Here is a 26,067-nt window from a genome sequence, read left to right on the forward strand (position 1 = left end):
GACAAGCAAGAGTGATTGGCAGCACGGAAGCTGGGCTGCTCTAGTTGTCAAGGGATCACTGACACTACAATGACGATGCAGAGTTCACCACCAAGAGTGGGACACACAGCGATGCATGTACTGTCAATTAGAAAAATAAAAGCATTTTCGGGTCAAACCACACAGTGACAAAAACTTTGACATCTAGAATCCTTCTGAGGACACAGAGCCCTGCAATGGATTTCACCCTTTTCATATTTAGCCAGGTAGAGGGTGCTGGTCAGTGATGGAATACCAGCTTCAAAAATGGAGATGATGAATGAAAATGCAGAAAAAATTTCAAGCTCTAAGCAAAAATAGGAAAGGAAACTTTAACGATGCACCATTAACACTAAAAACACAATAAAGTTCAACTTCTGTACCAGTGTGCACACACTTCCAAAAGGCTAGGTTTGGTGGCAAATCACTTTAATCCCAGCACTTGAGAGGCAGCTCCATGAGTTCAAAGCCAGCCTTACTTATATAGTGAGTTCCAGGTCAGCCAAGACCTAGTCTCAAAGAGGGAAGGAAAGCAGGCGATGGGGATTAGAGGAAAGAAAAAAAAGTCAGTTTTTCTCTTGTGTGTGGGAATCACACTGGTAGAGGTCTTGTGTCCCCTGTAGCATTTGTCATTACTACTAACAGCCACAAAAACAGACGCTTCCTCCACATGCAACATAAGGAAAACAAGACATGCCCTCACTAGAACATTATTCAGACATGCATGCCAAGTCATATGTGGAGAGACCACAACAATGTGTAGGCGGATATCCACAAAGACAGGTTCAGGAAAAGGGCACAGCAATGAAATGAGCTGTGCCTTCCTCTACCAACCCGGAGAAGCAGCACTGTGCACTTGTTAAGGGATCACTGACACTACAATGGCGTCTGTTCACCAACAAGAGTGGGACACACAGCAATGCATGTACTGTCAATTAGGAAAAAAAAAGCATTTTCGGGTCAAACCACACAGTGACAAAAAGGACCCACCTAACTTTGACAGGAAGAAGCCGCCAATGCACATTTAAGAAGTCACTGCTGGTAATCCAGCATGAGCTGAGAGTTAACAAAGATGAACCGTGGTCAGCATGGAGGTGCATGCCTATCATGGATGCACTCGGGGGGGTGGTACAGGAAGGTTGTGACATAGCGAGGTCTTCTCAGATCAGGGGTCAGGTGCATCTTGGGCCACCAACTTTAAGGAGTTGGAGAAAGAATGGAAGGTTCTAAGGTACACTTCATTCTCCTGATAGGGTGAGGACCATGGCAAGAGGGATGCTGTGGACAGCACCTACCTGTGGGGGCCGAGGTTTGTAAGGAGAGCTGCACTCCAGATCAGCCAGGATGCTGGTCAAGGAATCGATCTCCGCATCCAGACTGGACCGTCTTTCCTCCAGGGTCTTGCCTCCAGGATTTCCCTGATAAAAACATACATATTAAAATTTAATAAACCTCCCTGGATAGCATTTTGAGTTGAAATCGCTCATGTACTCTTTGCTCTTTTGTACTATTTCCTACATATATTTTCTTTTAGTTTTTCATCAAATCTCACTAAGGTAGGCAAGAAGAAAATTATCATCACTTTTTGATAGGTAAGAAAACAGAAAACAAATGGAAATGTTTTTCTCTGGAGTCATATATTTAGCACTCTTATGAAGATTTAAGTAGAAGAAATTCATGTCCCCATGTTTACACCGTAGGATCAGAATCTCTGAGGCCCTCCGTACTCAGAAATCATTGTGATGGTTTACCACAGAAGCAATGAGTAGGGAGGAGAAACAGTGTCCTATAAGAAAAATCAATGCCAGGCACCATGAAGCCTGAGACTATTTATCTGGTCAGTGGTCAGGAGGTGATAGCAGTGTATGTAAGGGAGCCCATGCACAACTCATAAAACGTGAAACAGAAAGAGGTGACTTAGGACTGAAGCCACAGAACTACACAGGAAGCAGGTCACGTAGGACACTGGCCACAGAGCTGCACAGGAAGCAGGTCACGTAGGACACTGGCCACAGAGCTGCACAGGAAGCAGGTCACGTAGGACACTGGCCACAGAGCTGCACAGGAGGCAGGCAGAGTGAGCCTGTGTGAGGGAGCAGGAGAACAATGGGACTTAGCCACCAGTGGTCCACATCACCTGCCCTCAGAATGAACAGGAGAGCAGCAGTACTGCCACAGGCCACATTCTGCGACTGTGCACAGGGCTGGGGAAAGCAAGCAAAAGTCGGCCTCCAGTTCAAAGCAAGGACACATACGAGGGTTTAGAAGAAGAGCGGTGTATTAACTTTACAACTTTGAATCAAATATACTTATAAAACAAATGGCATCAGGAACACTACAGAACCTGACTAGTTCCCCTTTTCTTTCTTTCTTTTTTCTTTCTTTCTTTCTTTCTTTCTTTCTTTCTTTCTTTCTTTCTTTCTTTCTTTCTTTCTTTCCCCATTTATTTATTAACTTGTTTGTTTATTTAGAGTGCTTTTCCCAACATGCCACTGCAGAACCTGACTAAATTACTATTTTTATTTTCTTTCTTCATTTTCTTTCTTTCTTTCTTTCTTTATTTATTTATTTATTTATTTAATTTTTTATTTATTTATTTTGAGTGCTTTTCTCACCACGCCACTTTCCCTGAGTCTTAAAAGTTATTTACGTGTGTTGAGGTAGCATGACTGGAGTCTGATGTACTGGCTGGCACTGTGCAAAGACAGTCAGCACAAGCTAAGCCTCCCCAGTCCTGGGTTGACACCAGGAAAACTGGGACGATCAGCTACACGTATGTTGAAAGTTGGGCATCAGTTCCATGGATCCTACCCTAGATGACTGATCACCTTGCTTCCTTGTGTGTGAGCCCTCTTTAAAAATGGGTGCCCATTAGCACATTGTCTAAAGTAGGTATTTTGCCATGTGGGATATGCTGCCGAGACGACTCTGTTCCGTTATCCCCTCAATCTGCCCTGTTTACTTGGCTAGTCATCTTGACCACCAACACGTGCTGTCTTTTAGACCCATTTGTACATGGCCCTGTCGTGCCTACAGCAATGCGAGACTGATGAAAATAAAGATGTAACTCGTTTAGGTCACACTGTGCCCCACAGTCTCCTGCTCAGGGCCTGAAGTATATGAATGTTTCAGTAGGCAATCTTCTTTTTAAAAAAAAAAATGCATTGGTGAATAATGACACCATCAGTATTCCAAGGATTTTCGTTCAGGGCCTTGCTTGTATCAACATCTTCCAGGTACTAAACATGACATATATACCAAGAAGCAGGAAATTACTACATGATCAAAAACTGAAATCAAATGGCTCAGACTATGTGCACCTGTGAGCACCCTGATTCAAACGAGCAGCAGGATGGAGAGCACAGCTTCCAAGACTGGATTTATGAAACTGAAAAATCACTCTCAGAACTCATGCCCAGCCCGCACTGGAAAAAGAGTGGTGTATTAGGTAGCTGTGTTCTTGTCTAAACCTGAGATTCTGTCTTATTCAACTTTTTAATTTTATACTCTTTTAATTATTATTGGCATGAGGGGTGCTTATGTGTGTGCATGTGTGTGTGCATGTGTGTGCACATGTGCACACACTTGCACTCTCATGTGGGTGCAGGTACAGGTAGGTACCCACAGGTCATAGCCTGCATTGGAGGTTAGAAGATAACTCTGGAGTATTGATTCTCTCCTTCCACATTTATGTGTCCTCTGAGGATAGAACCAGGGTCACCAGATGTGCACATCAAAAATATTTAACCACAGAGCCATCTCACTAGCCCATGGCAAAGCTATGAAGGTAGATATGTTTCTATTAGGGAAGTAATACTGATAGATTTCTCTATCACAGAGTCCTATCTTTACCCACAATACAACTGTAGCAACATCTCAAAAAAGTAAAAACAAAGACCTCCGAAGTGTCAGAACATTCTGCATAGAGAGAGTTAGCACTAGGTGGAGGGAAGGATATACCACCCCACAGGACAGCTACCGAGAACCAAATGAATTTGGTATTCCTATGTGTGGACTTGAAATTATGATGAGCAGAAATCTGATAGGGGCATCCACACATACACAAAGCTAACACAGCAAATTGGCAAGGACACTGGATCGGAGCCTGGTTAAATGCTTCCCAGAGCCATAGTTTCTTCATTTGGAAAGCAAAGGAGACCATCGCCCACCCGGCCTCAGCAAGAGAGTTGTTGAAAACTCAGATAAGAAAGTGGATGGGAACATACTTTGTAAAGCACTATAATTATGATGATTTTCATAAATAGCATTAATTATAGCAACCAGTAACTATAAATTAATAGGCATAATATAGCTATTGTTAATTCTTCTTCTTCTTGAGGCAAGCATCACTCATTAAGTGTTCCCTTGGGGTAGCTGCAAAGAGACAGGATATAATCAGGTCTTCAACTTCTATACGTTACTCTAACACAAAATACCCAACTGCTTATGGCCTGAGTCACAGGATTCTAACCACCGAGACCCAAGTCACAGGATTAACCTGAGCTATACAGTGAAACAAGTAATTAGAGAAGGCAACCAGCCCGAGCTTGTAGCCCTCCACTGGCTCCAGTCACCTATGCTCTTGTCTAAGCTGGGACTGATCCCCACTTCTCTTTCTCAGAATAGGTTGATGCAATTGACTAATGAGCCCCAGCCTCACTCAAGTGGCCTTTACAGGAACAACCCCAAACTGCCTGGCCTGACCTGGCTTTGTGTCTCATTGTGGCCATCATTATGAACAAGGATGAATGCTTTCTCCTTCCCAGATGTCTCTTTTGGATCTTGGCTCTGTCACTGGAATTCATCCCAAGCTCCCCCACAAACCCCTTTCTTGAAACTCTCAACCATGCTCAGTACCTTTGTATTCATACACTCTTTAGTTCCCATAAAACAGTCTTAAAAGAAGCTGGACGAATCCTCCAGTCTTACAAACAAGTCTCCATAGCACACTCTTACTGTGGCTCTGCCATCATCGGATGGGAAAATAACTTACCAGAGGCTGAAGAGTGACTAGGAAGTCTCCTGATGCTCTGCCGGAGGTTTGTTCTAGATATTGTGGGCACTCAAATAAAGTGGCCATTGTAATAAATTCCCACACTCTCCAGTCATAACTAGAAAGATCCCATTGTCTAAGGCTGGCTTCCCTGAGACACAATGCCCTTGGCACAAGGCCTGCATGCACGTTATTTGGGGAGTCAATTCTAAGGGTGAGTGCTGAGGGGACACGAAGAGCAGGGGAACAGGGGGAGTGCCATTCAAGAGGGTTAGACTGAGCTCATCAGCAATGTGGGCAGCTCATCCATCCTCTTAGGACTTGTTTTGCAAACCGATCCTTAGATCTCCCAAGCAGAAGGATGAAGAGAGATGCTTCCTCTCAGGCTTCTTGTCCTTTACTCGTTTGCAATGGCTATAGGACTTCAAACTTCCCCCAAGCATGAATCAAAAAATAGAAATGGCTATGAAGAAGGCCCAGCACAGAAGGTGAGGACAAAGGATTGATGGCACATGTCCCATCCCATCATACCCATGCAGAGCTCATCACTGCAGCAATGGCTAGAATAAGAACACGAGAATGTACTAGGAAGAAAAAAGTCCGGCCTCAAGAGGGGAATTCAAACCCCGTGCTTCCCATGATGGAACTGTTCACAAGACCTAATTTGCCATAAGAAGTATTTCCATTCACCCCACATATACATGTAAATGACTGAACCCCAATTAAAACTACCTGTGAGACTCATTATATCATTTGAAAAAAAAAAACCTTAATTTTCACTGCTACTAGCAGAGTTACAGGGAGATGACGCCACTGTGGCAAGAACATAAAGACGAGAACATGAAACGCAGGTCCCAAACTAACATACAGCATGTGAGAAAAATAAAGGCAAACTATACTGACAGACTGACATAGATGGACCATCCTTTAGCCCAAATGTTACTAACCAACTAACTAAGGGCAAAAGAAAGGGGCTTCCACCAACACTGATGAAGGCAGAGACATTATATTTATTTATTCATTCCTCACACTTAACATTTTTACTAGAAATTAAAAATGTTTTGGAAAATGAACAAGGAATTCTATTCATTTATCTATTCCTGAGGCTCACTATTTCTTCACGTTTGCACCCCACTTCTGTGAACTCTATCAGATGCTGCAGCTAAATCCTTGATGAAATGTTGACCTCTCACAGGCTAGCTTTGTCCTTGCTTTGTAGGACACCTTATAAAACCTGAATGAGGTGGGTCTACCTGATTCTTTGACGTAGATCGGACGAGCTGGAGAGAAATGATAAGCATGTGGCATGTCTTTCTAACCACATCCCACCAAGAAGTTTGTCGGCTCACCTAGAAATTCCATCTTGTAATGCTAACTTTGATGACTGACATTATCCAGGCAGTTTCTATCAGCTTCTACTACTGTAAAAGTACCTGAGGTATTTACAGGTTATTATGTGTGAGGCTGTACTGGAACCTCCACTGATAATCTGCCCACAGGTTTCAGTGGCCGTACATGGTCCTTGCCTGAACTCATGCTGGCTTCACCGGCTGCACACCAGTCAGGCCAATCAATATGTATCAATGGAAATGAAATGATCTTGTTTTGCATGGCATAAAGCTGCAAGCATTCATTTCAGTGAAAGAAAGGTGCAGGAGCAGGATGAATCGTGGGAGTGAGCATATCAGAGTGTTGGGGGCCTACTGATGCTGCTGAAAACAGGAAGGGAAGGAGGAAGGGAAGGAGGAAGAGATATATATGATAAAAGAAAAAAAGCCCTTGAATTTAAGAGAAAGAAAGCAGAGATGTATGGGAAGGGAGGGAAGAAAAGGGGGAAAATAATGTAATTACTTTATAATTTTAAAAATTTTTAAAAATTAGTCAACTTAGAAATTTGGTTTCCTAGAATCACAACCAATATATAATATTACACCCAGAATACAAACGTCACTGGCATTCAGAAGTCCCCAGAATCTGACTAAGCATGTTGGCACATCATGTTAAGAGGGACTTAGCCCAGGTGTGCATGTAACTGTTCAAAAGTAGAAATAAAAACAAACCAAAAATTTCTGAAAGGAAGCTTAAATGCTCTAAACTGTAGTGTGTGTGTGTGTGTGTGTGTGTGTGTGTGTGTGTATCAAGCTTTAGAGATCTCCAGAAACTCCTTAGACAAGCTCATACAAAACGAGAAAAGAGGCTCTGTCATGAAATGACCAAGATTGCACTTCCCTTGTGTGATACTAGAAAAATAACTCCCTTCCAGAAAACTCAGGAATAGAAAACGATTTCATCATTGGAAATTCAGGAAATAAGTAAGAAAAGCAAACCATAATTACATATATATGTCACTGTTATTGTCTTTTCAAGTCTATTTTTCAATGACTTAATATGAAAGCAAATGGACTATTTTTCCTATTGTAATTATTAAAATTCATAATTACCCAACTTACAGCATCAGTAGGAGAAAAAGATGGCCAAAATATATTAAAAAATCAATAAAAGGACATATTCTTTATGACCAACAAAACCTAGAATGTTTCTCTAATTTAGTGATCATCTGTATCTGAGGACATGATCATTGTATGGTCTATTTCTTTTTAATTAAATTATTGCCCCCAAAGACATGACACAAAAATGAATACTGGCAAAGACTCTATAGTCTCACACCATGAGGATTTGATATGCAGATCTAATATCTGCTTGCTTTGTAAGTTTAACTTATTGAACTTAGATCCCCATTCACGTCATAAAGCTGTAAAGATATAAAATTCATACTTGCTAAATGCAGCCCGATAAATATCTTTATAATAAATACTTTGATCCCAGTAGCAACAAAACAAATAATGCTTTGTCTTGCAACAACTCGACTGCAGATGTAACATTTAAGCATATTTTGATCCAACACAGTTCAGTAAGTTGGGTATAGTAACGTTCACACATTTTTCTGGGACTGGATATTTATAAGCTTGATGCTGGGTTCTCAAACATTTTTGATTGAGTTCTTTCTATGACCTCGCCAGCAAAATATGAAATCAAGAAAAACTGTTCTGTCCCATGTCAAGTATTCCATGCTAGGTAACTAGAACTAAGAAAGAAGGGACACGCCAGACAAGTGAGCCTGAGAAACTCCTGGAAACTCCAGGCTCCTCTTCCAGAAGCTACGACCAGGTACTGGCCTAGCTTTCTGTCAACTTGAGACAGGTTAGAGTTGTCTAATAGGAGGAAGCCTCAACTCTGCCTACAAAGATTGCCTGCAGACAAGCTGATGGGACACTGTCTTGATTAATGATTGACCTCTGGACTAATGGTCCTGGTGGACAGAGAGCAGAATCAGGAAGCCAGGACATCATGTTCATCTAGGGTTTCTCCTCCAGTTCTTGCCTCCATGGTCCTGCTTGTCTTGAGCTTCTGCTCCGACTTCTCTTGGTGATGGACTGTCACCGAGTGAAAGATGAAATAAACCATTTCCTCCCCAGGTTACTTTAGTCAGGGTGTCTAATCACAGCAAAAGAAACTCTAGCTAGGACAACCACTAATCAGGGTGAGCAGGGAAGGGATATTCACGAGAGTGATTGACAACGATTAGCACAGGAGAAGGCAGGCAGGTTAATGAAATGTTAGGCCTAGGAGGCAAAAGGCACTCAAAGAGCTCTTCCAACAACCTCTTTCGTTCAGGATAAAATTCTCATAAAGAGACGATTTGACCTGTCTAAGATAACAGCTCATTAACAGTGCCGAAAGGCTAGAAGGTGCCCCCTCTTCCCCACACATACTCTGAAACATCTCTAATGCCAAACCACATAGATTGCATCAAAGGACCATTTCAGAAGCCTATAAAATAAACGGGAACATTAATTTTACTCCCTCTTCCAAATGAGAAAACCTTGATAATAGAGGGACCCAAGAAAACAACATTCACTGACTGCCAGTCTCGTTGATGGGGTAGGAACAGCAAAATAAAGGAAAGAAGAGCCCATCTTCAAGCTCATCTACAGTGTAACATACACATTACAGAAATCCTACCATCAGCCTTAGAGTCAGACTGTGGGCACCTACCAATATTTCATTCATTTAATAAGGAAGTAAAAGCTTAACAGTCACCTAGTCACGGGATAACCATGAGACATGCAGACCTGCTATCACAGTTCCCTAATTCAAAAGCCCCACTCAAAAGTAAAGGAAATAGTGGCTAAGACGCTCATAAATGAGCTAAGGTCAGAACATGAGCAACCACTTAGATATTTTACACCCAGATATGCCACTGCCTACCAGTCAGCCTCGGAACTCCCTGAGCAATCAATTGAGACAGATGGAGCAAAGCACCACCCTGGGCATCTGATCCTGGCTCTGCCACCACATACAAGGGAAAGCTGGGCAAATCACTGTCCCTTTCTAAGCCTGTCACGAGCAATATGAGCTGGGACTTGCTCTTTCTGCTCTTACAAAAGGGAAGTGATGCTCCATCTAATCACATGACTGCAGCCTACATGGCAATAGAGAGGCATAAAGTGTTAGTTAGTTTGTAGTGTGTCTGTGTTCACCTATAGCACCCTTTTCTAACTACATTGTTCGGCTTCCATTTAGCTTACGCATTGTTTTGATACGTAGAACTCTAGAAGTTATAGATTCAGCCTCATATATTCATTTCAAATTGAAGCAGTGATAACATTTTTCTAGAGGAAGCTCATTGTTTGAGAGAAACCTGCTGCTTGAAGGAAATGGAAGCAACAAGGTGAGAATGGCTGGATTCCAGCAGGCAGTTAGGCGAGGAAAAGGCAAGACACATTACATCCTATCACAAAGACCTGAAATGGAAGTCACGTTTATGCCGAAGAATTGAAAATTAGAGAAACCGTATTTGCTAGCAATAAAAGGTAGATAAGCTGCCGGAGAGGCATGCCAAGTCTAGATGCTATTTTCTCCTTATCAGACCTCTTTCCCTTCTGAGAAGTAGTCTTTGGGTGTGCAGCAGTCACTGCCCAGCGATGCACCTCACGTGCCCGACCTACAAGACACTTTTGCACTGTCATGGTCAACAGATGCAGTTACACTGGGCAAAGCTTCACAGACTTCGTACTAAGTATCTCAGAAGCCTTAGAAACCTGGAGATCTTATGACCCACGCTAATCAGAACTGGATACCAAAGATCAAAAGGAGACCGCTTCTGGCCATCCATACAGGAAGAGAAAGAAAGAGGAAGAAAGAGAAAAAACTGGAGTTCGAGCTACAAAGGTCTCTCTGCTAAGTCCTTACAGTTAGTTTTATGTCAAAGTGGAAAAAGCCTGTCCACAGTCAAGCTAAGGTTAGGTGAACTCACTAAACGACTCAGAAAGAGGTCATAGATAGAAGTGCACAAAAAGACAAGCCTCCGGGTAAGGGAGATGTAGTTGGTAAAGCACTTTCCCATATCTTAGGGTTGGTACTTTTGTGATAAAATTCCATGAGCAAAAAAATCTGGGGAGCAAAGGGTTTATTTGGCGTATACTTCTACAGCAGTGTTCATCATTGAAGGAAGTCAGGGTAGGAACCCAAACAGGGCAGGAACCTGGAGGCAGGAGCTGATACAGATGCCATGGAGGAATGCTGCTTACTGGCTTGCTCCGCAAGACTTACTCAGCCTGCTTTCTTATAGAACCCAGGACTACTCAGGGATAGAACTACACACAACAGACTGCCCCCCCATCCATCAATAACTAATTAAGAAAATGCCTTACAGCCAGGTATTATGGAGTCATTTCCTCATTTAAGATCCCTCCTCTCAAATAACAATTCTTTGTGTCAAGCTGACAAGCACACCCCAGAAGCCTAGGGACCTGAGTCCAGATTCCCAGCACTGACCTCAAAGGAGGGAATGGTGGTTAAGCACCAAGAGTCCCAAGGCTGGGGTAGGGCTGGGGGAAGATACAAACAGATTCCTGGAATTGACGGGCCAGTCAGCCTAGTTGAAACCAGCCACCTCTGTCCTTTACACACATGCACACATACTTGCATGTGCACCTACACATGTGCATTCTCATTTCCTGCCCCCTCCCTCGCAAATTTCAAAAAGAAACCCAAGCATTGATAACAGTCTCATTTGCCATCTAATACCCTATGTGGGATAGTTTCATTCACATTCCTATAAAAATGCTATTAGTTATCAAGAATATACTGACTGGCACAATGGACGAAAGTAGATGACAACGGAGGAAGGGCAAAAAAAGGAAAGAGAGGGATGGAGAAGAGAGAGAAGGAAGGAGAAAGCAAGAAGGATCTGTCCTCCCAGTGTGGATTTATCTACAGATCTCATTAGAAAGCGGAGTAGATGAGGGCCAGTGTATGAGGCAAAAGACATGAGAGAAAACAAATCAAAAACAAAGAGAGAAGATAAAAAGTAAAAGTAGACAGGGCTGCATGGATAAAACAACAACCGAGAGGACTTTGGATGGAGAAAACCAGGGAAGCTCTTAGTTTAGCTGAAGAGCATGAGGATGCTAGCCGAAGAGTGCAGTGTACGCAAGCCCGGCAACAAGACTGTTCTTCAGGAAAGAGCAAAGCAAGGTCAGACTTGGAGGGTCATGGGTGATCACGCCATACACATGTATAGATCTTACAAGGAGCTTGGCCCTGCTCCCAGATGTGGCTGCTGAAAGGATAAACACAGCGCATGACGAAGCAGAGAGTGGGCATGGGTAATTGCATCCCGGGACTCGGTGTTGATGTGGGAACAAACACATGGCATGAATCACATATATTTTAGGAAGTGCTCAGATAGTTTACATTAACACTCCCAACAGGAATTCCTATTTTTATGCCCAAGGTTTCCATTGATCAAAACTGAGTATGAGACAAAATCAGAAAACCACTGATCTTGCCCTAGTCGGGAATAGGCGTGATTCTGCAACATAACAATCATGACCTAATCAGGAACCTATTCTGTGGGTGTATGACAAGTTAGCAGACGGCCATGACAAGTGATGTCAGCATCCAGAGGATGAAGAAATTCTGTAGGTGACAAGGGATGATGTCTTTTCAAGTCTGACTATTCTCATTCCAGCTTAAAAAGCCTTCCTCTAATCCAGACTTCTGCCCTGGCTCATAGCAGGCCTAGCTGACAAACACTTCCTTGTTCACTGCCTACTCAGAGTAGGTAATCAAAGACCTACTGTGCCCTCAGCAAGGGCTCAGTGCTGAATCTGTGTGAATAAAATCACCAAACAAAGGAATAATGAAAATCTGAACTGGTCATTCTGCCTTGACTTCCCAGCTCTCCCCTCTTTAGATAGCAATTTTATCTCGAAGTCATATTTTACTTCAACCAGGTCTAAAGGTTTTATAATTGACTTACGACTTTCTCAGTTTCTAAAAAGTCTTCCTGTCTGTGGTTCAAATTTAAAGATGAAATCTAAGCCCCAACTGGATTTAAATGGGAAAGATTTAAAGACACATACTCTTTAACGAAATCACATGCTCTTCACTTTTGTTTCCACTTAAGAAACAGGAGAACAGTATCACAATCCCAGAAAGAAAAGTTGACTACTGGGCAAAAAGAGAGACACATGGGTCAGAAGGCTGGGCATGCGGCAGGCCTTCTGCAACTGGTAACAGGTAATGCTTCTGGAGAAGGCGCACATGAGTTAAGTTCTAGGAGACTGTTAGTGGATGAAGGGAAGAGTCCTGGCTGCAGGGAAAGGTTGTGTCGACAAAAACAGGCTGGAATTGGGCATCAAAGGGAAGGTATGCTGTCTTCGATGCAGAATATTCGGAGACATCTGTTAACAGGTGCAGCTTTAACACCCCCCCCCTGGACTGAACAAATCTAAAATTGTGAGCTTTTAGATTTGTGACCAAATCTAAAGTTAAGAATTCAGTCTCTTTCCAAATTCTTTTCCACACTAAATTTGATATATAGTGGCATAGTTTGGCAGCCTGTTGGTACCCGAAAAGCTAACAGTAAGTGGAACAATTTAATTAAAACCTCACAGCTCTAAGCACATTTAAGCATAATTCCTTAATAATACATTCTAATCCAAACCCTAATGATGGAAAATACTTTTCTCTACTCACTAGTTCTTGGCTCTCATCCACAGTCCTAGTAGGGTTGAGCACAGCCTACTTCACTTCCCATTTGTAGAAAGGGTAAATATGTTTACGACCTCCAAGGGGTGCTGTGATTTTCCATTTATTGGTGTTTATAAATCTTCTGAGTGTTCTGGAAAATTGACTATAAGTTGACACTATTTGTAGCACCCCGTTGGAGCTTAATACATATTCAATTAAAGAACAACGACAACAATATGGCAAAATCTACAAATTAGGAGGGCATTATTTTCATCCTCCTGCCACACTATCTGGAGACTGCATAGAACCCCTCATTAAGAAGGGAATATTATCAACATTTCTTCTAGTAATATGCACTCACATTGGCCTCGGAGGATATTCTCATTCCAAAAACACAAAACCATGCCTAGCCATACACCTTGACGAAAGTGAGACTCCTGCAAAGACCTTGTGCCCTGCTCCGACCCCACCACTTGGCCCTGCCTTCCTTTACACAGCTACTCCTTCATAAAATGCTCACTTTCCCAAAGCTCCCTTTGCCAACATAAGGGTGACTACTACACAAACAGCCACAGTCTGACTCTATGGAGGCCAAGCCATTGCTTCTTCTGCTCAGTTGAGTGTTGTGGGACAATGGTCTTTTATTCTGTCACGTGTATTGCTGTAATAAAGCACTGACTGGACAGTAGTCAGGCAGGAAGTAGAGGTGAGGCAAGGAGAATTCTGAGAAGAGGGAAGACTCAGTCTGCAGTTGTCACCCAGACGTGGAGGAAACAAGATGAGAATGCCTTACTGATAAAAGTACCAAGTCATATGGTTAACATAGAAAAGAATAATGGGCCAATTTAAGATTTAAGAATCAGTTAATAAGAAGCCTGAGCTAATAATAGGCCAAACAGTTTAGAATTAATGTAGTAGACCTCTGTGAATTTCTTTGGGACAAACAACTGTGGGACCCGACAGGACAGAAACCTCAGTCAGCAGCTGAGTCCGACCCTTTGGAGGACACAGTAGATGGACACAGGCATGAGCATGCAGCTTTTGATCATTTTCAAATAATCCATCAAGCTTTAAATTAGAAAAAGTCTTCAAAGCCAATCATAACTGCTGAAGAGAATTATCCATTTATCGGGACCAGAGCAGGGGTTGTGAGACACGCAGGGTAATGTTACCATGAAAAGTTATGGAGAAGGGATAGCTGTAGCAAAAGAACACAGCAATTTGTCCCCATGTAACCAGTTCTGAGCCCCCATTCAACAGGGCAACTCCCTATGTGGGCAAAGCAGCCCACTGAATATGGAGCAGCAGTGCCAGTGGCTCCCATGTTCCCTGTTGCCCTGTCCCTTAAGGGCTCTATAGCATATCTCATTATACTGGGTTTCATTGGCTCCAGTCTCCCGCTCTGGGTGCTTTGCTTTGACATACATGGCTGAAGTTGAGGAATCTGCATAGTTGGGTTGAGGTTTAACCAACAGAAAAAGGGGAAATCTATGTGACTTTACTATTTTCACTACAAAAAAAAAAATCCCAAATTTATTTCCCCCCTTTTGAAACGGCACTAAGGAAACACATGTGAGGCTGCAATAAATGGAGGCTGTAATTTCCAAAGAGTAGCAAAAGACTAAGAATAGAAAACCTTGATTTGCTCAAGATGTATATAACTTCCTCTCCCATTTCCTTTTCTTACCGCCCTAAGCCAACAGAAGCAGTACATGGTGAACCCTTGGCAGGCTCACATAGCATCAAACAGATAAGTGTGGCACATATTCCATAGTCTACTTTCCAAAATTTCCTACTGTCAAGTCACAGAGTCACACAACTGATCCACACGTATCATCTAAGTGGCTAATCTACGTCCTCAAAACAAAGTAAGGACTATGGATGATAGAGGAACTGTGGTACATATTCTAGGTAGGTACTAAAAAGGAAATGAAAGGAGAAACAATGGGAAGAATACAAAGGCAGTACTACCAAAACTTCTCAATGAGCTAGTGGTCAGCTTGCCTAGCAACTGTGTTGCCATGGACAAGTGGTCCAGTTAAGAAATATCTCCTCATCATACTATCACCTCATCATAAGAACCAGTGGCTAGAACCAGTCAAAGGTACCAGTCAAATGTAGTGCTTTATGATATTAAATTACTTATACGGGAGTTCTCTATACTATATTGTACTTCTGGTTTATGAAACACAGCTGAGAGTCAGGATTAATGTACACGAACTCATCGCATCACCCCACGAAGAGGCATACATAAGATGGCGGGAACATGAAGAAGCATTAAATGATTATCACAGTCGCCTAACAGATTTCACAGTCGCCTTCACAATGAGGAAGACATGGCTAGACAGAAGAATTTTCTAGGACAATATTACTGAAATTGACACTTTGCACATGAAGCTGAGAAATGTGAAGGTAAGGAACATACAGGAGGGTTTATTCATTAAGTCAAAGGACATCAGGAATGTCAAGGCAGGTGCAGAGAAGGAGCCAGAACATTGGGCAGACATGAGAAGCAGTGTACAATAAAGTAACATTTTTTTCTTAAAAATGAAAAGAATGCTTGGCCAGTAAAAAGAAAAAGGAGGAGGATGTGTCAGCTAGCAAGAATGAAATAGGGAATGGTAACTTGGCATTTCTTAATAATGGAAAGATCATAGCAAGAGCAAAGGTCATAACGGAGAACACACTGGGGTATAAGTAAGGTATGCCATGGCATGCTCTGAACAGCTAGATAAAAGGAGAAAATTCATGTGCCAGGAAGTAAAACAGCCACAGGAAGAAAATAATAATAATTTCTGGACCACTAACTGTTTAGAGATATTCAGCTGGAATATGAAAAAAATAGAATACAGGTGATGAGTCACTTGTAATATGGAGAAAGAATGAGCTAAAATGATGGGCAATGAAATAAATGGACTGGAACAGAGCTGAGACTCATTTTTATGCCCAAAGACCCTGCTGATAAATACAGGGGGAAAAAACGGGACATGTGAACAATGATCAGAGAACCACAGGGTTTAGAGTGTGGGAGCCTACAAAATATGATGGCATGTCAAACCCGATGATGAATACACTTTCTGGAACACTGGGAATGAACAGAGAGATGGCTTTCCTGCAGGAAAAAACTAATGGATTAATGATGATCCCTACAAATGTCATACATTGCAGGAATCATAACCAGATCAAGCCAGCGGATGAACAACGACTGAGCTGATTCTCTTAACATTCTTGTTTCTAAAGGGAGAAGACAGAAGGTCAAAAGAAGACAATCCTCTGGGCACCAAAAGGACCAACAGGAAGAAAGAAGATCCAGTACGGGGAATGTATCAAGGGAGTCAAAGGACAGCCAGCGGGTTCTGGGAAGATGGCAGGATTGGAAGCAGTTAAAGGAAGTCTGCCCTGCCCACTAGACAAAAGCAGCAAAGGCATTGTCTATATGATGTGATAGAGCTGGAACTCTGTAGTCTACTGAAGGCTCCCAACTCCCAGGCAGAAGCTTGGGTTGTAAACTGTGGTTCATTTAGGTTAATTTCATTTCTGAGTATAGTCCTACTAACCAAAGCCCCAGCTTGGCAAGCAAGTATGCAAGTCTTCCTATTGCAACTCATGGTAGGAGCTCGGAAGGCAGGGAATGCTTCGCTTTCCAAGTACAAAAGATCTCTGCATATCATGGGTTCTAGGGATCTAAATCTGGATATCAAGCTTACACAGCAAATGCTTTTATCTACTGGACTGTCTACTCAGCCTCAACACTATCTTATTACAGAGATTTCACTTGTAATGTTTAGACTTAATAAACCATAGGCTATTTTTTACATCTTTCCTGGGTATAAAATGAACATGTAAAAAAGTCAACAACAAAATAAATGATTTGATTAGAAAAAAAAAAGATCTCTGCAATGATTCGATTGCTTTGACTCACATAGGTAGCTGCCATGTGTCTACTATGATGTTGTGTCTTCCCAGCTTTTAAGGGGAGCCACTTAAGATTTCCTTGTATATATGCCACTGTCTCCTAGTTTGGGTGGACACACATGATGACTAGAACAATGATTTGAACATTGTTCTAATCATAGCATACATGAATGAAATTAGTAACCCTTGCAACCCTGCTCAATTCTCTTAAGGGATACGGGATGGATCTTCATTATAGTATTTAGATATGGTAAATGTGAATCTATCATTATATTTTTAGATAGGATTTTACTCATAAATAAAGGATTGCCCAATACTGAAAAATTGGGAGAATAGATCACTCATATAGCCTTCCATAAAATTATCCGACTAAGCACAATAGCATAAATAGTAAGCACCTGCAAGGATAGAATTGGGAAGAAGACTGCAACAGAAAGCAAACAGAAACCAGAGGACAGTATAGGCCTGAAAGGGAGAGAGCAGTGTGCTGTGGTCACACAGTCCAGCATAAGGAACAATAATGCTAAAAGTCGCTCTCAATAAAGCATCTTAATAACACTTGAGATAAAGGAAAACAAGTTCTACTCAAGGCTTACTTTGTCTATAAAATGTAGAGCATACCTTTTCTTTGATAAAAGCCTTGCAAATCTTTCACATATATATTACTTGATTTCCTTACATTATTTCTTGTAAGTAGAAAATATTCAATGCACACCTCGATGAAAAAAATACCACTCAGCATTGACAAAGCCATTAAAATTAATGATGGGAAAGACAAAATGGATATGAACTTCAAAAGGAGCCAACAACAGGTTTATAATCCTGCGAACGTGGCTGGAGCACATAGCATAAGAAGTCATTCCCTACACACAACTCTGGTTGAGAGCCAACCACACTGCTTAACTCAAAGTCAAACAGAACTGGGGGGGACCAACTTCCCCAGGGACTGTTTGACCATGGATTCACTAACAACACAGATGTATCCTGGATTATTTCTCATGGCTTAGAAAAGTTAGGTATACATATGTATCTCCAGAATCAAATCCCAAACAGAATTCATCATTTGTTTGTTTTTACTTTGAAACAGGATCTTGCTACATAGCCCAGGCTGGCCTGAAACACAATTCTTCCTTATCCTCTTAAGAGCTGGGATTCTAAGTGTGTAAAACTACACCCAGTTGAAGAAATGTAACAATAGAAAGAGACTGGTTGTGGATGCTGTGAACCAGTACCATGGCAAGTATACAGCCCTGGACTTGATTCCTGGCTCCTTGAAAAAGGAAGAAAGACAAGTGAAAAAGCAGAGGAGGAGGAAGGCACCATGTGAAAGAGTCAATATTGTCCAGGAAATACTAGAAGAGTTGCCATCAGCACTAGAATCACTGTCCACAGGAGTTTACAAGTATACATTTCCACCATCTGCCCAGCTCACCTAAATGCTCAGCCAGAGGCCAAATCAGAACAAAAAGCAAACAGGCAAATCATATTGACCCAATTCAGAAACTTTCAAAGAACATGCCAGTCTTGTTACACACACACACAGAGAGAGAGAGAGAGAGAGAGAGAGAGAGAGAGAGAGAGAGAGAGAGAGAGAGAGAGAGAGAGAGAGAGGGGGGGGGGGGGGGGAGATACAAACACAAAGAGATACGGAGTAGAAAATAACAATGCCAGCCACCCAAATTGCTGCTCTTCAGCCAGGACCACTATCTACAAATCAGTTAGGGCCCAATGGCCTAAAAGGAAGAGGGTGAAGGGTGACTCAGAGAAGAGCATGTCAAGCTTTCTCATCGTTTCATGCATCACATGTCTCTGTAAGAACACACGAAGGAAAGGGCACGTGGCTTAGATAGGGTTAGCGCCTCTGCTGGCCAGTCTACTCATGATCCTGCAACACATCCCACTACAACCGGCTGGGGCTTAGGAGCCTGGATCTGCTTCTGGGTGAGTATCCTCCTCCCTCATCATATTCATGGGCAGAGGAAGAGGAAACCTCTGTGATAAGAATCATTCAAACTATGGTAAAAGTCAGCTGCTAGTTTCTGTGGGCTCACAAAGGAAGGTGGCCGTGGCTGTGGACTTGGGGTCATTATGCCTAAACTGTGTAAAATGGGAAAATAGGAAAGTATCAGCCATCATGTGTGTGTGTGTGTGTGTATGTGTTTTTAATTCTTTTCACAAAAGGTGAGTTTGCTTAAAGGTGTCGAATCTCACTTTAAGAAAGGAATTGGGGGGTTTCTTCTTCCTATGTACTGGTAATTCTGAGGCTAGTTCACAGTACGGTGTTCACTTTAGCCTTAACATGCCAGCCTCTCTCCACAGCTTTGCTGACCATCTCTTTGTGGTATACTGCCCTCTCCACCCCGTCCAGCCCCAACTGACCCTTTGTGCACCATTTTCAAGGAGTAAAGTAATCAAGGTACGAAAAATAAATGTTAAAGAGAAAGATTGCATTTGAATATGAAAATTTTAACAGTGAACCAATCAGTGTGTGTGTGTGTATATATGTATATACACACACACACACACACACACACACACACACATATATATATATATGTGCTGGCCTGAGTAAATATGAACAGAGAAAAAAACAACCGATTGCAACTGTTGCACACCAGGAAAGGAGAACCAAGCTACAGAGTCAGACCACAACCAGGCCAAGCAAAAGGTGGTTTCCTGGAGGTCATGGAAAGACCAAGCCAAAGTGTCGCATACAGGGCCAGTTAAAGGAGCTTGGGAAGCCATCAAGCAACTCAGAGCTATGTGCATGTGATTTGTTTCCTCCGTGTGTGGTACATGCACATGAGAGCACACACACGTGTGTGTGTGTGTGTGTTGATGTAGGTGGGTCTTCTTTCTATGTGTTGCTTTCATTGCTTAATTAAGAAAGAAACTGCTTGGTCTGATAGGTCAGAACATAGGTAGGTGGAGTAGACAGAACAGAATGCTGGGAAGAAGGGAAGTAAGTCAGACGCCATGACTCTCCCCTCCGAGATGGACGCTGGTTAGACTCATACTGGTAAGCCACAGTCAAGTGGCAATACAGATATTAGAAATGGGTTAGATCAATATGTGATAGTTAGCCAATAATGGACTGGAGATAATGGGCCAGGAAGTGTTTAAATAAATACAATTTGTGTGTTATTTTGGGTGTAAAGCTAGCCATGCGGGAGCCGGGCGGGACAAAAAGCAGGCCCGCCGCAGCTCCTGCTACAGTGTGTGTTACATCTAATCTAACAATCTATCTCTTTATCTACCACCATACCATTGCCTCACTATATATGTGATCTTTTCCTTACGAAAATTAAGAAAATAGCAAAAACCCTACCAACTAAACAATAGAAAGACTTAAAAAGTCTGATGTCAAATTTCCTGGAAAATAAGACCTATTAAAAGATATTTTAAAATACCTTACAAAGGATATTCTGTTGTCTTATCCAAGTGATAAGCAATGTTGTGCACCTGCTCTTGGGCTGACCGAAAGGAGAATTTACAGACTGTGACATCCCCTAAGAGCAAAGTGCCAAGGTTGAACTCCTCGACTGCCAGACGGAGGAGGCCGAGTTCTGAGGCTAGACTACCTGGAGCACAATGTGCCTACCTACTGAGTACATTCACTTTACTCTGAAAGAGTAAAGAACAAATGAAAGCAGGGACTGTCAAGGGGCCAGCGCACACTTTACAGGCAGAAAAGTTAAATGGACTCTGGCAAAGAAAGCAAATCAAATCTCCCATTTCTGTTCAGTTTCATCTCTCCCATAAAAAAAAAAAAAGCGAATTCTCAAGACAAGAATACTTTTGCAATAAATATTTATTACTTTTGTATGGAAGTTTATGTAACATATATCATAAATGCACAGAGCCAAGTGAAACTCCAGCAGCACCTGTTCTTGCCAGATACAACATGCAACCCCCTACTCTGCATCCGAGAGCCTGACAGCCTAAGAGAGTACTAAGACAGGCCAAGTACAGTATAAAAAATCAACAGTGGGAGAGGGGAGCTACGGCCAAGAGGGAAGGCTTCTAGGTGAGAGTTCGGTTAGAACAACAGTATCTACAGACACCTCTTTGGGTCTCAGACGTCCCATTTTCAAAGAGGGTCGGGAATTAATTCCATCAGTGGGGGATGGAAAGTACTTTATTCTAGACATCTCGCCCTAAGGTTGGACTCAATGACCACCGAAGTCCCTTTCAGCCCTGAGTATCTTGCAATAGCCCTACTTAGTAGACAGTCTTCTGGCTCCGAGTTGAAAATCTGGATGGAAATATAAACAGACTTCTACATAAAACACACATTTACCAGCTATGATTTGGAATTGGCAAGATGAGGCTTTACCAGAGTTGAGAGGAAAACGTGCAAAATCGTCCCCAGTGATTACACTGTTTCGGCTGTACTGAGCTCCATCTAATGGTGCTGATGCAAGGCCAGAGCAGGGTCAGCCGCTGTCACATCCATCTTGCTCTTGCCTGACAGAGGGACATGGGCTTCGTTTTTAAGTTACCAAGAATGTCATAGGAAGAGCTTCAAAAACAACTCCCTCTCCCTACCAGATTTGTCCTTTTCCATTTGGCAAACATTGCTTTATTTTTTTATCATCTTCCCTTCTGTTTTACAGAGAACATAAGCCAACATGGCAACAGGATTCTTGTTTATTTCCTTCCTCTTCAAAAACAAAGTCATGGCTTGAGTACATTTATCAGAACAAAGTCCACATAGAAAGGGACTTTTTGTGACTTTCATGAAAGCCCCAGGAACAGGGCAAGGACACCACTTTCCCTGCTTCTGTTCGGCACAGAACTGGCGGTCCTCGCCAGGGAAATTAGACAAGACAAAGAATGAAAGGGGGTCCAAACTGGAAAAGGAGGAAGACGAATTGTGCCTGTTCGGACAAAGTGAACACACAGACAAGTCCAAGTCTCAAGGAAACATTAAATTAATAAATTTTAAAAAATTGCAGGATATCAAATCAACCTATAAGGGTAAGTAGGTTAATTATATTAACAGTCAACTCTGAAAAAGAAATAACCAAAAAGAAGTCACATTCATAATAGCTACAAAAACATAAATAAATTGGAATATAATATTTTAAGGATATGAAAGATGTTTACAATGAACTATCCAACACTGATAAAAGTCAAGCAAGGGGCAATTATTTGAAAGAGTCTATGTTGAGGGGTTAGATGATTTTTAAATGGAACCCATGGGCAAAACTTTCTTGTTACTGTAATTAGTAACTTCTCATAGTAACAATCATAGCTTTATTTTTACCAGCTTCATACAATATCTATTACAATCTTATTATCATTGTTGCGATTTGATTTACATAATATCAGCAGTAATATCAAAATATCACCCAGCTATATTAACTAGTCCGTTGAAACACATCAGTACATTATCTTTTTAATGAGGCGTTGTTACCTTCTTTCTAAAGGACAGCTAGGACTCGATGTCAGTGCCCACAGTCACTGCCTTAGAACATACTTCTCAACTATTTTTCAAACTGCAGACATTCAGCAGCACAAATATTTAAAACATACCATAATAGATTTAATAACAATCCAGGAAAGAAAACAGAGGAGAATTTTAAAATTATGCCCATTAACCAATACACAAAGAAGCATCCCAATAATAAACAGCAGCATATAAAAAGCAAGCAAGAATATTTCATTAAAAAATGACTAAACCGCATGAAAATATACTCCACAAAAATCCATCTGGCTTATAGTGCCTTTCTCCCTTAAGCCTCTGTTTAATGGCGCTGTCCTGAGGAGGTTCCACTCACCAAGGCCACTCTGGGAAGCCACCACTTGCCTGCTTCCCCAGCACATAACCCCACCCGAATACACAATGCCGCAAGTACTCCCTTTACTTGCAAGGCCCACAGCTTCCAAATGAGTCTTGCCTTTCGTGCCCTAAGATCTCCAGTGCTTAGATAATATCTACACTGGAACGAAGACTATTTGGAAAGAATTGAATAATTTCTGCTTTGCTCTCCCAACCTAAACTTCAAGAGAAAGGACAACAGATCAGACCCTAGACAATTCTTCCTTACAGCTTCCCTTCCATCCCATTCCCTGGGGGCCACTGCAGACACACATACGCGAGCACACTAAGTATCAGAACAAGCCACACAACAATCAACATTAACACAGTGTCCCTGTGTTGTAACTGGTAGGTTTATGATGCTTGACTGTACACAAGCAAACATCAGACATCATGACATCTCATCTGAAAAGCCAGGATTTCTCTAAGACAAATTCTGTATCATTATCTTCAGATATCTACGTTAACATCACCTTATCTGAGAATGGCAATCTTAATAATCTTATAATTTTTCTGTGTTGACATGATGTCTTCAAGCTTACGTGGGGCTGCTGGTCACAAGTCACTTTTGGTCAGAGCAAAAATGTTTTTCTTGTCACTCAACATTTAGCTGGAGTTACTTACTTCGTAACCTGTACTCTCCTGAGCACAAAACTCATATATCACTGATACGCATCTATAATATTCATCTTTGAAAACCTAAAACAAATGGCCCTACGGTGTCTTGCTATTGCTTTCATGAAAACAATGTAGCTGCCAATGAGAGTCCACAATGAATAAGCAGAGCCTTAAATATCACTCTTACTTATATAGAATACATAGCTTAAGGACAAAGAGAAAAGATAAATTTTAAAGGCCTGGGTTCGTGCCAAAAAAAAAGTGTAAACTTCTCAAACACATTTCTTTAAAAAAATCACCTTAGGTTTGAAAATGAAATTAATATGTAAAAGTTTTCTTTGGCTTCAGAGTGTAAGCCAGAAGAACTCTGAGAAGTGTGGCTTGGGCATTTTACATTCAAGTATGTTAACTCCTTGCAAGGTGCAAAGCTCTCGATAACCCTAGGTAAATGCTCACGACACAGAAACCATTGGTGAAGTCACAGACATCCTAGCATGTCTTATCAACCTGACATCTGCCTCTGCTCTTACCTGCACTTTGAAAGCACCTTCATCCAGCGGTGGAGGAGGAGGGAAGTGTCCAGGGCCAGGAGGAATGGTACCAGGGTCATCCAAAGGTGGAGGTGGGGGAGGGAGAAAATCACCTACAGAAAGGAAATACATATGCGATGTTAAGAGGGATGCCATTTCAGAGTACCGTTTAAAAGATACATCTGCTGACAATGTACTGTAACTGGTTTAGACCCAGTGTTTGCTTTATATAAAAAACTTACCTTACTTAGCTAACATGAATTTAATTAATAGCCTTAGCCATCATAGGAGAAAAGGCCAAATTTGATACGACAAAATGACATAAAAGTTAAGTGTAGAGGGGTCAAAGATATTAAGCAAAGGCAAGGGGTGTGCTTGAGGTGGGGACTAGGGACACTGTAATGAAAGACTTGATAACTGGCATTAATAAAATCCTAACCAAGCAGAGGAAGACAAGATTTGTAGATATGTAAAAATAGCAAGAAGTTCAATTTATGAGGAAGACAAACTTTGGGAAGTTAACTAAAATAAAGCTTGTGTACAGGTAGGACAAAGGAAGGCTGAGCTATCATTACCTTCACCTGTACGACCTGGACAACAGACTCACTGTAGGCAGCAAAAGAATACCAGCATACAAGTCACGTAAGCTACAACATGAACAAAATCAACTACAGCGTAGCAAAAACCATCGGAGTCCAAACAAAAGAGGTAAGACAAAATAGCTGGGTGCTAAACAGCTAGGTGAGTCACACCCAAAAGGAGTCTAGCTTTCACCGCGCAGACAAGGAACCAGAGAGCAGATGAGAGGACATGTGACCACAAGGTAGATAGTTCAGATATCTAAGTACAATACACTTAAGAGATAAGATCGTCCCCAACCTCTTCAGCCAGCAAGAATGCACATGGAAAAATGAAGTGTGTCTACTGATGTCTGAGGCAAACATGCAAAGCTGTATGACATGTTATGAAATATTTAAAAGGGTTTTAAAATGAATTTAGTTAGGAAATAGGACACCAGGGTTGGCATATATATATATATATATATATATATATATATATATATTTAGCCGTTTGAAGAAGCATTTTTGTTGTTCCTTTAAAAATGCAGTTTCGACGCTCCACTTAGAAGTATTCTTTACATGTAAATGGCTGTTCCTTGCATTTCAGCTTTTGAACAATTGGTGAGGTACAGGAAGCAGGCTTCAGAACCAGATTTCTAGATAAGACCAAAGTGTCACAACATGGACACCTGGATGGAAAGTCAGTCTAGGACTAGAGAGAGGAGTCCTGCGAAGGATGGAGAGTCAATGGGGCTTTCAAACACCTGGACTCCAATGTCTTTAACACCTAAGAGTGCTATACTGGGAGGGACAGCTAAGAGCAGCCAGGTCTAACTCTGCCACACTCAGCAGCTGAGACACCGTCCCTTGAGCCATCCCATTCAGTCTAATGGGCTGTCCCTAGGCAGCTGGCAGTGGGTTGGTTGATTTTCATACCTCCGTCCCCATCCTGCAATCACTCTCTATGAGAATACTTCTCACTTCACAGTTCATCAGAGCCTCTGAAAGGTACTGGAAGATGCAGACTGCTGGCCTGCACTCCCACAGACAACGACTGAGCAGCCTTGTGTCAGGGGGAGGGGCACCAATGATTTGCTTTTCTAAAAAGCCCAGGCAATTCCAGTGGCCCCAGTTCTTCTTGGACCATACTTCAAGTTTCACTGAATTTTCCAGAGAGTATTCTATACGTGCATAAGAACCACAGGATTGGAAACTTGTGCCATGTAAGATCTTCCTGTATCTCTGATCTCTGACTCTCTCTTGAGAAACTCTCTCTCTCTCTCTCTCTCTCTCTCTCTCTCTCTCTCTTTTCTTCCATTCTTTTTTTTTTTTTTCTGAGACAGGATTTCTCTGTGTAACTTTGGTGCCTGTCCTAGATCTATCTCTTATAGACCAGGCTGGCCTTGAACTCACAGAGATCCTCCTGCCTCTACCTCCTGAGTACTGGGATTAAAGGTGTGCGCCACCACCACCCAGCTGAGAAACAACTTTCTAAACATGTTCTTATCCTGTTAGAATTACAACTTTAAAACCTCTAACAGTTCCCATCCATTGGCCACAACTGGAATT

General features: G+C 41.9%; 1 protein-coding gene across 22 annotated transcripts in view; it reads right to left on the reverse strand.

Moving 5' to 3' along the window:
* Lpp (LIM domain containing preferred translocation partner in lipoma) overlaps positions 1–26,067 on the reverse strand; it is a 617,771-nt gene that overhangs the window by 308,217 nt on the left and 283,487 nt on the right. For all 22 annotated transcript variants that reach the window (XM_050160008.1, XM_050160000.1, XM_050159989.1 and 19 more), the window contains 2 exons: positions 23,939–24,051; positions 1,314–1,436 (listed from right to left, as the gene is read on the reverse strand). In XM_050160008.1, the coding sequence (XP_050015965.1) occupies positions 1,314–1,436; positions 23,939–24,051 (236 nt within the window). The remainder of the gene's footprint in view (positions 1–1,313; positions 1,437–23,938; positions 24,052–26,067) is intronic.

This window comes from Alexandromys fortis, unplaced genomic scaffold, assembly GCF_014885135.2.
Source record: "Alexandromys fortis isolate MF-2015 unplaced genomic scaffold, M_Fortis_MF-2015_v1.1 scaffold_100_3062768_6864082, whole genome shotgun sequence".
Taxonomy (NCBI): domain Eukaryota; kingdom Metazoa; phylum Chordata; class Mammalia; order Rodentia; family Cricetidae; genus Alexandromys; species Alexandromys fortis.